Consider the following 14,432-nt stretch of genomic DNA (forward strand, 5'->3'; position numbering starts at 1 on the left):
CAACTGGAAATTTTTTTTTCCAGTTACGTAAAGAGAGAGAAAATAATAACAATAATAATAATAATAGGTGGTCAGAAAGACTTTAAAAAAATTTTTTTTTTAGCTTATTCATCGTTTGATTGTTTTTTGTTTTTAGAACATAATGAGTGTCGTATTATTAGTCGGTCGATACGGTTTTGCTAACGTTTAAAATATCTTATCTTCTTCCACGGTTTTCTTCCTCCCTTCCCCTCCTCCCCTCCCTTTCTGCCTCTCCCTTTATGGTATACCCCGGTACGGTTTCCCCCCATTCGTCGATAGTATATCGGGCATATACGTACGCACATAGACCCGATTAAACGGTTCAAAGTCAGCGATCTCGTATCTTAACGCGAACTTTTTTGTTTTCCCTTCCCCCCTTCCCCCCTCTCTCTCTCTCTCTCTCTCCTATTTTCTCGTAATTTCCACTTGAGTTTCTTATTAAACATTTGTTAGCTGCTGGAATCTACAAGTTATCTAGGTTCGAGATTTGTTTTTTTTTTTTTTTTGTGAAATAAACGTTTAAGTTTAATTATAGTTAATCATTATTATTATTATTATTATTTCGATTACGACACGTAATTTTTGTTATTTTTTTTTCAGTTTTAGTTTTACCTCGCGTAACGCGGTCATTTTCTTTCTTTCTTTTTTTTTTTTAAAATACTAATAAAATGGCAAATTATTTTTTACTATTTGTAAGTTTTTCCCGTGTGATTTTCTCTCTCTCTCTTTCTCTCTTTCTCTCTCTCTCTGTTTATGACGTTTTGAGATGAAATGTATATATAAAAAAAAATTTTTAACGGTCATTTCGTCGGCGGTGGGTTTTTTTTTTTTTGTAAAAAGAAAAAGAAAATTATTCGTATTTTTGGTAATGTAATTATAATTATACCGAAACGGTTTTTTCTCTCTCTCTCTCTCTCTTTCCATAATGGAGTGGATTTCAGGGATTTTTTTTTTTAATTTTTTCTTTTCGAAGGTCGCGCACGTAGTTTTTTCTTTTTTCTTTTCTTTTTCCGTTCGTTTTTACAGTTATTTAAAAAAAAAAAATAAATTGATGAGATTTTTTTGTTGTAATAATGAGGGCGTATCGAATGTTGCAAATTTAAAGGTTTAATTCAAAAAAAAAAAAAAAAATTTATTGAAATGTGTGTGTGTATAATTATTTTAAATTAAATTTAAAAAATTTCATCATCATTATCATCATCTTTTTCTTCTTCTGCTTAAAGGAAATCAATGTAGAAATTTATAAAAAGGATGTAATTTTTATTATTATTATTATTATTATTATTATTATTGTGAAAGGAAGAAGGTTAAATTTTAATTTAATTTGTGTGTGTGAGAGAGAGATAAAAAATTCTTCACGTTCGTTGATTATTTAACTATTATTATTATTATTATTATTATTATTATTATTATTATTATTATTACAGGAGAACGAGTTAGAAATGGATGTAACTTCTGGAGAAAATATATCGGATGATAATTTTTGGCACGTACAAGAATTCGGTCCGAAAAAAAAAGGTTTGTATAAAAATTTAAATGATTAATAGCAGACGAAAATGAAAAAGAATTTTCCAGGTTCTTACGCTCGTGGAATCTGTTTAAAATAATAATAATAATAATAATAAATTGATTTGAACGTTTCTTTGCGAGACGGAGTAAACAGAGAAAAATTTAAATCGATTGCCACGTAATTATATTAATAATAATAATAATAATGAGTGGTGACTGGTTGAAAATTTGTATTTGGTTTTTACCTTGAAAAGTTTTTCCTTTTTGATATTATTATTATTATTATTATTATTATTATTATTATTATTAAATTTTATTATTATTATTTAAGCGGAAAGTCATTTACGAAAAAATTGAGTTCATTTATCTTCGTGACACCAACTGTTGAGCAACAAAAAATTAATGGGACTCCTTTCAAAAAAATTTTTTTTTTTTTTTTCCTTCTGTGAATTTTAATTATTATTATTATTATTATTATTATTATTATTATTATTATTATTATTATTATTAATCTATTCATTTAAATAGATCGATGGCTTTCGATTTTTTATTTTTTTTAAAATAAATCCTTGCAATTAAAAAAAAAAATTAGATGGGTTTGATGAGAGAAGGGGGGAGGTAGTAGACGTGGAAGGAGAGGTGTGGGCGGTGGGAAACGGGTACGGAAGTCGGTGTTACTAGATTAGTAAATTCGTGAAATTAACATCCCGAGTAAAAAGCGAAATAATCCAGTCTAGTCATAATAAATAAATACATTCTTAAAGAAAGAAAGAAAAAAACATGGATGCCAACGTGTACAAAAATAAATTTTTTTCGTAAAAAAACTATTCGGCGGTTAGATTAGCACGAATGCAAAATTAACCTTCAATTTTTCGAATGATTTCTGAATGTACTCTCTATTTTTTATTTAAATTTGCAGAATCTATTTTGAGACCAGAAGTTTTTTCGTCAGCGAAATCGTCTGTTGGATCCATTTCAAAGAACGTTGATCAACGCGGTTTCAATCAAGCGAACGGCGGTTCGAGATTTAATTATCCAACAGGAAATAATGTTGTTTTACAGTCTCAAAGTAAAATCACCGGTGGTAGTGGTATTAATTTAAAAAATGGCAACAGTCCGAGAGATGCTTCAACCCCCGTCAATTATTATAACAGGTACATTTTTTTTTTTTTTTTGTTCTTGTGGTGTTTTGAGTGGAAAGAAGAAAAAAAAAAGTTTTGTGGTTTTGCACGAGGTCTCTGTTTAAAGAAGAAAATTTTTTTTTTTTTTCCGTGGGCTTTCGATTGGTTGGTGTACGCCAATCAATCATCTTTGTTACGTTTTCTCTCTTTTTTTTTGGCAGTCTTAAATAAAATTGTTGTAATACGGAAGTGAACAAAATCTCTTCTTCATTTAAAAAATTTTTTTTTGTTCTTTTCCTTACAGGCCTGACACAAAGCCTCCAAATACGAAAACAATATCCTTGAAACATTCTGACACCGAATCGGAAATTGAAAAAATGAACGTGTCATCAGTTAAATGTAATAATAAAAAAGACGTTCACGCGAAAGAAGAACCGGATGGAAAAGATGGAGAAACGACGTCGTCAGACGATGGTTGGGTTTACACTCCGGCCGACGGTGAAAATAAATCGGAAGAAAATAAAAAATCCAAGGCTGCAGTTAGATTGAATTTCGGGGAGGTCAACGTAGCGAGAGAAAATGGTTCTCCCAAGGGAATAAAACATTTCAGTGCTAAAAACATTCCAAGACTTCATTCGTCGAAGGTTTCGAATAATATCGAACCGATATCGTCGATAAATAGAGAATTGGTCGATAGAGCCGATGAATTGGTGAGAACGAAACCCAAATCTTACAGGGTTAGAAATTTAAAATTGAAATTGTCGAAAGAAGAGGAGAAAGAGAGGCCACCGGATAGTTGCGACGCAAGCGGAGAATACACGGAAGATTCCGACGATTGGGATTCGCAATCTTCCGAAGAGAATGATGGTAGCATTGCCACGTGCAGAGGAACGGGTTCCGCCGAAGGAATACTGGATGAAACTCTCGTCTCGAAACCCGAGTCTCTTTCTAGAAGTTTCGGTGGAGGACGTAATCGTCCCTGGAGCATGTCGAACGTGTCGCTTTTGAGAAGTTCGAGAGGATCGAATTTAAGAACGAGAGCATACATGTCGGAATCGGCATTGAATCAAATGCTCGGTCAATTTGAAAAATCGAGAGACTGCGGATTTTGGGGAACGTGGGGATCCTCACGGAAAAGAAGAACGAAAATAAGGAAAAGAACGGTGAGAATTAATTTTTTTTTTGTTTGGAATGTTGGTAACGGCTAACGAGAAAAAAAAAAGTATTTTATGGGTCACGTAAACGTTTGCCAAATAATAAAAAAGATTTAAAAAAAAAAAAAAAAATGTCTTCTGAGATCCGTATCGAATCAAATTTCGATTCGAAACGTTTTTTTAGAAGAATCTTTTACACGCGAGTCCTGTGATAAGGAAAAACAAAATGACGTCATTAATTTATTTATTTTCAGAACAAGAAAAGTAATTCGGGTTCGGATGGTTTCAACACTCTCAACAACAGCAGCGATTCGGCAAATCTTTCCTCTCCCAACAGGCAAACGAGTTCGTCCGAATTGGTCAAATCCGGTTCGTTTTCTGGTGACACGAGAAAGCAGAAAAGCGTTTCGTCAAAGTGTAACAGCGGAAGCGGAACGGATTCAGACGAGCAAAAAACGTTGAGCCTTCCAAGATTTCGTCTCGGTCCAAAATCTGGAGCCGTAACGACCATTTCGATGAATAAAGGTAACGTAATCAATGTTGGAAAATTTTTTTTCTTTTTTCCCGGACGGTCTCATTCTTTTATATTACAACGCGTGACTGACGCGAAAATTGATGAAATTGATTTGTTTTTAGAACGTCGGGAAATAAATCAAGGTGAAGAACAATTGAGTTTCAATTCGGATCAACCATCTTGGGATGACTACCAAGAAAAATATCAAAGCGAAGCATATAGCGAAGAACCAGCTGATTCGGACACTGCCAAAAAACTATTAGATTTCGGAGAGGATTACGCAAAATTTCTAGAAGTTCAATCCGACGGTCCGACATCCTTTAAAATGAAAAAAGGATGCAGATCGAATAAATTCGATTCGGATTCGGACGTGGACGAAGTGAAAAGATTTTTGAAAAAATCAATGGACAAAATGATTTTGGTTGAAAAAATGTTGTACGAATCCAACAGCGATCGTTTAACGAGTTATTATGGCGGTCACATGAGCGATGATGAATCCTTCAGTAAATCGTTTTTGGTAGGTTAATTATTTATGTTTCTCTTCCGCTATCATCATCATCATCATCATCATAATTATAGTACCTCTTGGGAAGTTTTTATTTTTAACTTAAAAAAATTAACCGAAATTTTGATGGCAGGGGGAGTAGGAGGAGCGGCGACGGCGGTAGTTTTCCCGCTCTCGAAAGTATAATCGCAACATTAAATTTTTCTTTTTATTTAGAAGAGGGGACTCCCCGTATTAATGTCGGTTGTTAATTTCTTATCAACTTTATTTGCAAACACGTTAAAACCATCTAAGCGAATCTCTAAACCGTTGCATTTTTACCTTCGTACACGCACTCACGCACTTTTTTTTGTTTTCAGGATGAAATAATAGCCATTTGTAAAAACAAGGTTGACGATTTCACGAGAGTTTTACACGAAGTCAAAGATGAAATATACATATCGAAAGAACGAGATGAAGTTTTGAGTAAGTAAATCATTTTTTTTTTTTTTTTGAATTCGCGAGTTGGGGAAAAAACTAATGGCACCAAAGAGGTCTGACGATAATAATAATAATAATGATTTTTTTACGTTGCGAAATTGCCATAACCACGCCTAATCGTTCGCGAACACACTTTGACTTAATTTAGTCGTTGCGACCGAATTTGTTGTTGTTGTTGTTGTCGTGTTCTTTGAGTAAATCAAAATTTGTGACTATAAATGGGTCGAATCCTTTTTTTATAATTTCGCACTCGTCGTCATCGTTTCCTTTTCGAGAATTTATTAAATCAAAACTTTAATTACCTAAAGACAAAAAGAAAAGAAAAAAAAGGAAAATGATTTCGAAATGCAAAAAAGAAAAGAAAAAGACTTGTTTCGAAACAACTTTTGGCCTAAAGGCGCGAACCTGGGCTGGCGTTTCGTTTCGTTTCGCCGCCACCGTCGCCGCCTATGCTCGATACAGTGCAGCCAACCGTATAAATTTCACTAAACGTGAAAGCGAGTTAAATGTTTTATTTCTTTCGACGAAATCACTCCGTGTTGTTGTTGTTTGTTGTTTTTGTTGTTGTCGTTTTCGTTGTTTTTCGTCGTTGTGTGCGTTGTTCAAGTGCGTAATTAAAAAAAATTGTTATAAGCGTTTATTATTATTATTTTATTAATAGTTTTCCGTGACGTTTTCATCGTTTATATGATAGTTTCATAAAAATTGCGCGATTTTAAAATTTAAATAAATAAAATTCGATCTCGTAGCCATTTTTGTTTTTTTTTTTTTTTTTCGGTTGGCAAGTTTTCTCTTTGAGATTTAAATTATAAAAAAATTTTCTTTATTTTTTATTTAAAAAAAAAAAAAAAAAGAAGAAAAGTATTTTTAAACAGTGATGCCATGACTTCGGTATTAAATTCTTTAAATATTAAAGAGCCAAGTGTTGTTGTTGGCAACGTGGTCTCGGTTCAAGTTCAAACCGATTGTGAGTGTTTTTCAATTTTTTTTTTTTTTTTTCCTATTTATTTATTTATTTTATTTATGTTTATTTATTTATTTTATTTATTATTATTATTATTATTATTTATTACCCTACGGCATCACGTTTTAAAAATTAATTAATGATTGATGACTCTCATCGTCGTCGTCGTCATCGTCCTCTTCCATTCATTTCCCCTCTTACAATATTCGTGTGCTAATCGAAAAAAAACAAACGTTTAAATGTCAAAAACTTTATGTTTTCATAACCCAAACGATTGTTCGTATCGATAATCGATTGTTGAAATCGATTGGAAAAATCGAAATTTGTTTTCCGATTTTCCCGTTTGAGAAAATTTCGTTTGATGCGTATGTTGTTGTTGTTGGGTTGGTATTTCGATGGCGGATGATTCCGCGAGAAAATCATGACCAAATTTGGTTTTTACATTTCACCTTGAAGAAAACATAATTGTGTTAATAATAATAATAATAATAATGATGATGATGATGATAAGTTGTTACGTTCATCATCCCACGAGTGTTGATGTCTAATAATTTGTTGAAGTTTCTTTTGGTTATTTTTTTTTTTTTGTTTTTTCGAAAATTTCAACCTACTGCCTACCTACCTACCGAACCACCCACTCATTCATTCATTCATTCATTCATTGGCTCGTGATTGGTCGAACGTTTTTTTCGAATTCGAATTCGAACGAGGTTTTATCGCGAGGGCTTTGCAACGCGTTTGTTGACCTTAATGAACGTTTTTTTTTTTTTTTTTTTTTTTTTCCTTCAAACTGCATCGTCAGCACGTTCCAATTAAAGTAATTTAATTTTAATTATAATCAAAGATCCGTCATCTGATTTTAATTATTATTATTTTTAAAGAAAGGAAGTCATTTTTTTTTAAAAAAAAAAAGTTGAAAGGGGGTTATTTATATAAAAATGAAAGTTGTAGCGGTGGCGGCGGCGGTGGTGGTGGTGGGGTAGAAGTAATAATGAAATCGAATAGAAATTTTTCTTTCTTTTTTCTCTTTAAAATTAATTTAAATGGCGTGGCAGAATTTTTTTTTGTTAGGTTTTCTCCCCACTCGTGATAATGATAGATAAATTACATTTTCACCGCAAAATTGTCATCATTTTTTCAAAAGTTGTGGGTGTGGATGTGCGTGAGTGAGTGTGAATATCGTAAATCGAGAGAAACAAGTCGATGTTTGTTGATTTCATTTTTTTTTCTTTGTTTTTTTTTTTTTTTTTAACTTTTGCATGACGAAAACGTGTCTCGTCTTATATTTAATTGATGTCGAAACTTTTTTATTATTATTATTATTTTGTTCGCTTGAATATTCAACAACAACCGACAACCGTCATTTTAATTTTTTTTTAAACGCATCCAAGAATTATCATTATAACAGAAAGGAAAGAAAGACAAAACAATGAGTGTTAATAAATTGTTTTGTTTTTTTTTTTTTTTAAATCAACAGGAAACAATCTGATTTGTTTTCATGATTGGAATTACAAAAAGTTAAATCGAATGCAAATATATATATCGATACATCATAATAATAATAATAATTATTATTATTATTAATGGTTTTCTTTTCCTTTTGTAGAATTACGTTGATTGATAGTCGTGTGCAATTTTTATAAATGATTTTTATTCTGTTTTTTTTTTTACGATGTGTTTAACACGTTCGTGAATCATTTCTAGTTCGATGTTTAAATTATTATTATTATAATAAAAAAAATTTATTTTTCGCAGATGTTAAAAATCGTTGGCAACATTTGAAAACGGCGGCCGAAATACGAAAAGCAGAACAATTGAAAAATGTTATGGTTACGTTGAAAAACGAAGTTCTTAATTGGGCCAGAGCAATCGAGTCCATGGAGAAAAAAGTAACTTCGCGAGGAGAACTGGAGTCCATGATAATTAAAATTGAGGTATTCATACCTTAACCCGTCGTAATCGTAATTTTCCCCTTCCCCTCCCCCCGGAACCATTGCAAACCTTCAAGAACTATGAAGGTGTCAGGCAGGCAGGCAGACTTTGTATTGTAGGTCACCTTACGTAAATATATATGTATATATGCACGCAGTTAGAAAAAAAACAATGGATTATACCCGAATCTAACGAGACATCTAACGTAATTTTTTTGAACTTTTTATCACCGTTAAGCTCTAAATGGTACTCGGTATCGATGATAGATTGCGCTTTTGTCAATTTAACTTTTTATTTTTTTTTATTTAAAAAAAAAAAAAACGTGGAAGAAGAAAAAGAAAAAATGATACAGTTTAAACTCAAATAATTTTTTTAACGAAACAAAAGGAAAGAGAAAGAGAGAGAGAATGAAAAGACAAAAAAACGTGATTTCCCATAATTCGAATCTCTTCGTGCGCCAGATTATTTGATATAATGATTTAATTTTTCTATTTTTTTCTAGAACGAATTGAATTCGAGAAAGAAATTTAAAAATAAAATTCTTCAAGCCAATTTATCCGTTCATAGATTTCTATCGACGGCTAAACACGTTGAACCGGCTTTAAAAGATGAAGTTACTGAGCTTTATTGCGTTTGGGAACAAACGTTTAACAGGTTTGCTTTCTTTTCCATTTTCACGTGCGCACGCACCCGCACACGCACACTAACTCACGTATGAAATGTTTTATTTTCCAGAGTGACAAATCAGCTTTTAAATCTTCAAAGCTTGTCACAAGCCTGGAACGATTTCGACGATCATTTTGCTCAATTACAATCCACGTTGAGAACGGACACGCTCAAAGTAATTGATTTTGCTATACAATGCGGTAATTCTTCGGCGGATTTCACGGGTTCGCTAAGAGACATTGCTGGACTCTTGTCCGACGAAGAACCCGTCGTCAATAAGGTACGTTGTAAACCCAATGTCCTATGGACCAGTTGTCCAACGACGTGTCAGAAACCCTAAGAAGAAGAAGAATTCAATTATTATTTTTCAGAATTCCGAAATGATGGCGGAAAAGAAAATGATTGGGGATGGTAAAGAACAATCTGGGAACGGGTTGTTGACGGCGCTCAGCACGGAAGGTTCACTCTCAGATTCCGGAATATCAGATTCGGGATCGGAACAAGAGCTTAACGAACGTGAAAAAAGGTTGGCACAATTGAAACGTTTGGCCAAACGTTTGGAAAGTATTTTGGTTCCGAGTAGTCAAGCACTTTCGAACATGTTCAACGTGAGTTGTCCCAACGGTTTTTTTTCCTTTTTTGTTTTGTTTTGATGGTTTATCGATTTATTGAAATCGTTTTTTGTTTTTGTAGAGAATTGAAAAAACTGAAAATGGATACAGGGAACTCCAGAAAACGTGCAGAGATTTATTGGTGAGATCGTCATCGAGCGAAGAATTAAAACAAATCGTGTCGAAAACATCGAATTTGGCCGCTTTGGACGGTTCCCTGGAAGAATATCCGAAAATAATTCAAAGCCTATCGAAATCATCCCTTGGGTAAGTCTTTTAAGTAATTCGAATGGAATGGAGAGAAAGGGAAGGGTAGGGTAGGGGAGAAGGAGGCGCAAAGGGAAACGGAAACGAAGAGGAGGAGGGAAAGGGGGGGGGGAAGAAAAAAAAAATTGTTTCCAGAATCGTATAAAAAGCGGAAGGGGTAAATGGAAAACATTCCAGAAGGCGCGCGCTTTCAATGCATTTCAAACTTTGCGTTATGCATAAAAATGATCTCATTTACTTTTTTTTTCTGCACTTTGGTGTAGTGCGCGTTGAAGCGGAAAACGGGTGGGGGAGGGGGAGGAGGAAGAAAAGGAGGTTTTTCAATTTTTTTTATTCCCTCTTTTCCCTCCCCTTCTCCCGCCTCGTTGTACCTCCTCCTCTTCCCGAAATAAAATTTTGTGAATCGTTTAATAAAAAAATTTTCGTTTCGGAATTTGAAAATTTTCCTTTTCTTCCCATTTTCCTCCCTTTTTCCTCTCTCTCTCTCTCTCTCTCTCTCTCTCTTCGACTCATTATTATTATTATATTTTTTCGGTTCGGATTAAATAATAATTTTCAATTTTTTGTTTTTTTTGTTTGTTTTCGATATAGTAAAAAAGTCAAAGGAAAAGGATTTAAAAAATTAGAAGACACGATAAAAGAAGAAACGGTGGAAGACGATGAAAAAGGAAAAGAAGTGGAGGAGGAGGAAGAGGAAGAGGGGGAGGAAGGGGAGGGAAGCGTAAAACACGGTGGTAAAAAATCATGGATATGGAGATTGATACGATGTGCTTTGCCATTTCACATAGCTCTCATTGCTCTTTGGTGCGTTGCCTACCTCATGGAGTCAAGATGCTGCGACTCGTTAAATAATTTAGAATCATCTCTTAGCCCGGTTTTGAGATACGATTTCGGACCCCCACCGGTATGAAATAAATAAATACGGGAATAAGAACCGGTTGAAAATTTTTCCCTCCTCGTGTCTCGTGTCTCGTGACACGACACCCACACCCCCCCAAACGACGCAAACAAAATCGCAGATGGAAAGAAGAAAAATGGCGACGATTTTGTTTGTCACACACACGCATATGTATAATAATAATAATAATATTGCACCGCGTACGTAAATATAATTATCATTATTATTATTATTATAAGTGAGGTCGGTTATTAATAAAAAGCACTTTTTTATATACATACAATAAAATATTTTTTTATTACGTAATTAATATCACAAACGAATAGTATAAATTCGTGTTTTATCAAATGAAATCGATTGATTATTGATTATTGATTATATATATTGCCAAAATAATAATAATAATAATAATTAATAATAAATAAATGAATAATTAGTGCCTATTATTTAAAATTGAAATTTTTTTTTTTTAAAATGATAATGATGACGATGATGCCGGAGTAATTTTTTTTTTCCGTTTTGTGGTTTTGCATCACAATTTGTTACTTAATTAATAATAATAATAATTAAGCATCTTAACCGTACCTGAAATTAAATTTTCATTTTTTTCTTTTTTTTTTTTTTTTTCATTAAAAATTAAAAATTTTAATTTTCTGTTGATTTTTTTATTCGATATATATATTATTATTATATTTTAATAAAAGATGCTTGAAATGACGTCAAAATTAAAGCAATAATAATAATAATAATAAGGTTTAAAGTGATGATGAAATTTTGTTTTTAAAATGTACCTGGCGTTAAAACGCTTCAGTATTAATTATTTAATGTTAAAAAAAATTTTTTTTTTTAAATGATTTTCTCGGGGAAATTTTTTTTTTTTTATTAATTATGGAATCTCAAAAAAAATTAAAATAAATTCGATCGCTTCCAATTAATAATAATAATAATAATTTATACATATATTTTTTACTATATGATTTAATAACGAATTTATAATATTATTATTATTATTGAGAAAATTTAAAAAAAGAAAAAAAAGAAAAAAAAATTCGATGAGTTTTTTTATATATATTTTTTATACACGATTCAATATTTTTATATTGATTATTATTATTATTATTATTACTATTACTTATATATTTATATAAAAATAATAATAATAATATTAAAATTTTATGCATCGAATTTTTTTTTTTTTTTAAATTTACATTCATATAATTAATAATAATAATAATAAGGAGTAGTAGTTTTAGAAGAATTGCTATGTATTTTATAAATAAAATAAATTATAAACGTGGCAAAAGAAATTTAAAAAAAAAAAAAAAAAATGGCGCCCGCGCACGCGTAAAATCATAAGCGCGAATTTCTTTTGTTCGTTTATTTGCACAAAACAAAAAAAAGTTTTTTTTTTATTTATTTCCCCTCCCTCCCTCCTCCCTCTTCTTCCTACTCCTTCCTCCCCACGTAATTCCTTTGAGTAATTAAATTTAAAACCAAAAAATTATTTAAAATAGTTCTATTAATAATAGTTAATGACGTCATCATATTAGCATTGATTTGCTTGAATAGGTTTTTAGGTACATAAATTTAAAGATATTTAAGTTAGGTTTAAGAGAATAATGAAAAAGTTTAGTTATAGCTTTAGACCTTTTTTCTGAGAATATTTTATTAATATTAAATTATTAATTATGACGTTTCCATCCGCCATTTTTAATTTTAATCGTGACACAAAAAGGTCATTAATATTGCTTTTGTGTTTGTCGATAAAAAAATACAATAACCTCTGCCAAAAATTAATTTTTTTAAAACATAAATATTATAATCTTTTTTTTTTAATAATAATCATAATAATAATAATAAGCTTTAATTAATATTTTTTTTTTTAATAACAAAATTTTATTTATTTAAAAAAAAATTATTAACTCTCCATATTAATCCCAAAAAAAAATTTATTATTATTTAAAAGTTTGACGTGACGTAATATTTCGTTCTAAAAAATTTTTTATTTTATTTTATTTATAATTGTAAATTATTGCTCGGAGTATTCGAAGCTGCGGTGTCCGAGTGGTTAAGGAGTTGGACTTGAAATCCAATGGGCCCAGCCCGCGCAGGTTCGAATCCTGTCCGCAGCGGATTGTGTTATAAAAAAAATTTTTTTTTTTTTTTCCATTGAGTCAAATACTTTTTTTTTTTTTTTAATAATATTAATAATAATAATTTTTTTTTATTGAACAATTTAAATAAATTTAAAAAAATAAAAAGAAAAACGAAAACGAATTTAAAAATAAAAAAACAACTGAGCACAACACCCCTAGCGGATGTTTTTATAACTATGAAAATACGTAACGATAATCAACCAATCACGTTTTAGTATTTTTTTTCTTTTTTCATAAACGTCAATTAATCCACTGAAATTTTTTTTTTTTTATTTAAATTATCAATTAATTTTTATTTATTTATTTATTTGTTATTTCCGGTTAAAAATTAATAATTAAAAATAATTTTACAACAGCTCTCTTATTATTTTTTACGGATACGAATTCAAATAACAAACGGTAATAATAAAAATAAAATAAAAATTCATTTAATGGCGAATTGGTCAGGAATTGAATTTTTTCTCCTTTCGATTCGTTTGTTTTTTAACCCATCACGAGATTAAGCATAAATATTATTTGTCGTATATAAATTTAATGTTTACAAACAAACAAACAAACAAAAAAAAATTATTATTATTTTTAAAATAATTGGTCGTTTGTATGCAACCGGTAAAAAAAAAAAAAAAAAAAATCATGAATGAACCTTTGAATAATTATGAATCGTATTTACTTTTTTTTTTTTTTTTTATTTCTCGACAGAAGAAAGAAGAAATAATAATGATAATAGTTGTTGTTTCGAAACAAACATTACAACGCGGTAATATATATATATATAAAAACAATGTTTCTTGTTTTTGTTTTTTTTTTCTCATAACGTATTTTTAAGTATATATATCATTATTTTAAGAAACGTTTTTTTTTTTTTTTTTTCAGCAAAAGATTTTTTTTTTTTTCCTTTTTGGCTATAAACTCGTGAGGTGAACCAAAGGAGGACTGAGTGAATTATGTAAGCAGAACGTGACGAACACGTTTCAATGAACGAAGAAGGGGGCGGATGTGACATTTTTACAAAAAACATTTTCTTGTGTTGATACGCGCCAGAAATGATAAAAACGTTTAACGTTGGTTGATCAGTGGCGAATTACTATTTCCACGACGACAAAAAAATATTATTATCATTATTAATACGTTGGTATAAATCGTTATTACCAACGTTTACAAAAAAAAAAACCATCGGATTAATTACAACGACAACAACAACTTTAAATTTTTCAAAATGGACTTTTACTAATTTTTCCCCCCTTAATTTTTTTTTTTTGTTTAACTGTTAATCGTGTTATAAATTGTTGTTGTTGTTTCTTTTGTTTATAATAATTTAATAACAAATCAGTTAAAATTTAACTAAAAAAAAAAAAAAATTTACACCGAAACAAAAAATTTTTATCATGCATATTCTTATTTCTCGTTTGTATTTATTTTTGATAACGAAGCCCCTCGTTGATAAAACACGTATTTCTTATTATTATTATCATTATCATTAACGCCCCCCCAAAAAAAAAGAAAAAAATCAATTTAAATCGTGTTAGTCATAACGGAAAAATCTAGAAAAATATTTTTACCACCCGTCGTCATCGTCATCGTCATCATTTTTACAATTCGAATTAAAAAAAAAAAATAATTTCACGTATTATTAT

At 30.6% G+C, this 14,432-nt stretch overlaps 2 protein-coding genes and 1 non-coding gene across 3 annotated transcripts; all 3 read left to right on the forward strand.

Moving 5' to 3' along the window:
* Positions 1 to 1,463: 1,463 nt before the first annotated feature.
* Positions 1,464 to 5,783, forward strand: Phum_PHUM612800 (suppressor protein SRP40, putative; the record flags this gene model as incomplete). The annotated part of the gene is made up of 7 exons (XM_002433033.1): positions 1,464 to 1,539; positions 2,450 to 2,684; positions 2,956 to 3,814; positions 4,060 to 4,330; positions 4,442 to 4,836; positions 5,184 to 5,293; positions 5,702 to 5,783. The coding sequence occupies 7 exons, from the start codon at positions 1,464 to 1,466 to the stop codon at positions 5,781 to 5,783; spliced, it is 2,028 nt and encodes a 675-aa protein (XP_002433078.1).
* Positions 5,784 to 7,311: 1,528 nt separating this feature from the next.
* Phum_PHUM612810 (uncharacterized protein) lies at positions 7,312 to 10,654 on the forward strand (the record flags this gene model as incomplete). The annotated part of the gene is made up of 7 exons (XM_002433034.1): positions 7,312 to 7,339; positions 8,024 to 8,202; positions 8,703 to 8,854; positions 8,936 to 9,146; positions 9,238 to 9,474; positions 9,560 to 9,744; positions 10,336 to 10,654. The coding sequence occupies 7 exons, from the start codon at positions 7,312 to 7,314 to the stop codon at positions 10,652 to 10,654; spliced, it is 1,311 nt and encodes a 436-aa protein (XP_002433079.1).
* Positions 10,655 to 12,692: 2,038 nt separating this feature from the next.
* Phum_PHUM612820 lies at positions 12,693 to 12,774 on the forward strand. Its single transcript has one exon. It is a non-coding gene; the product is annotated as a tRNA-Ser (tRNA).
* The last annotated feature ends 1,658 nt before the right edge of the window (positions 12,775 to 14,432 follow it).

This window comes from Pediculus humanus, genomic scaffold (assembly GCF_000006295.1).
Source record: "Pediculus humanus corporis 1103172108321 genomic scaffold, whole genome shotgun sequence".
NCBI lineage: Eukaryota > Metazoa > Arthropoda > Insecta > Psocodea > Pediculidae > Pediculus > Pediculus humanus.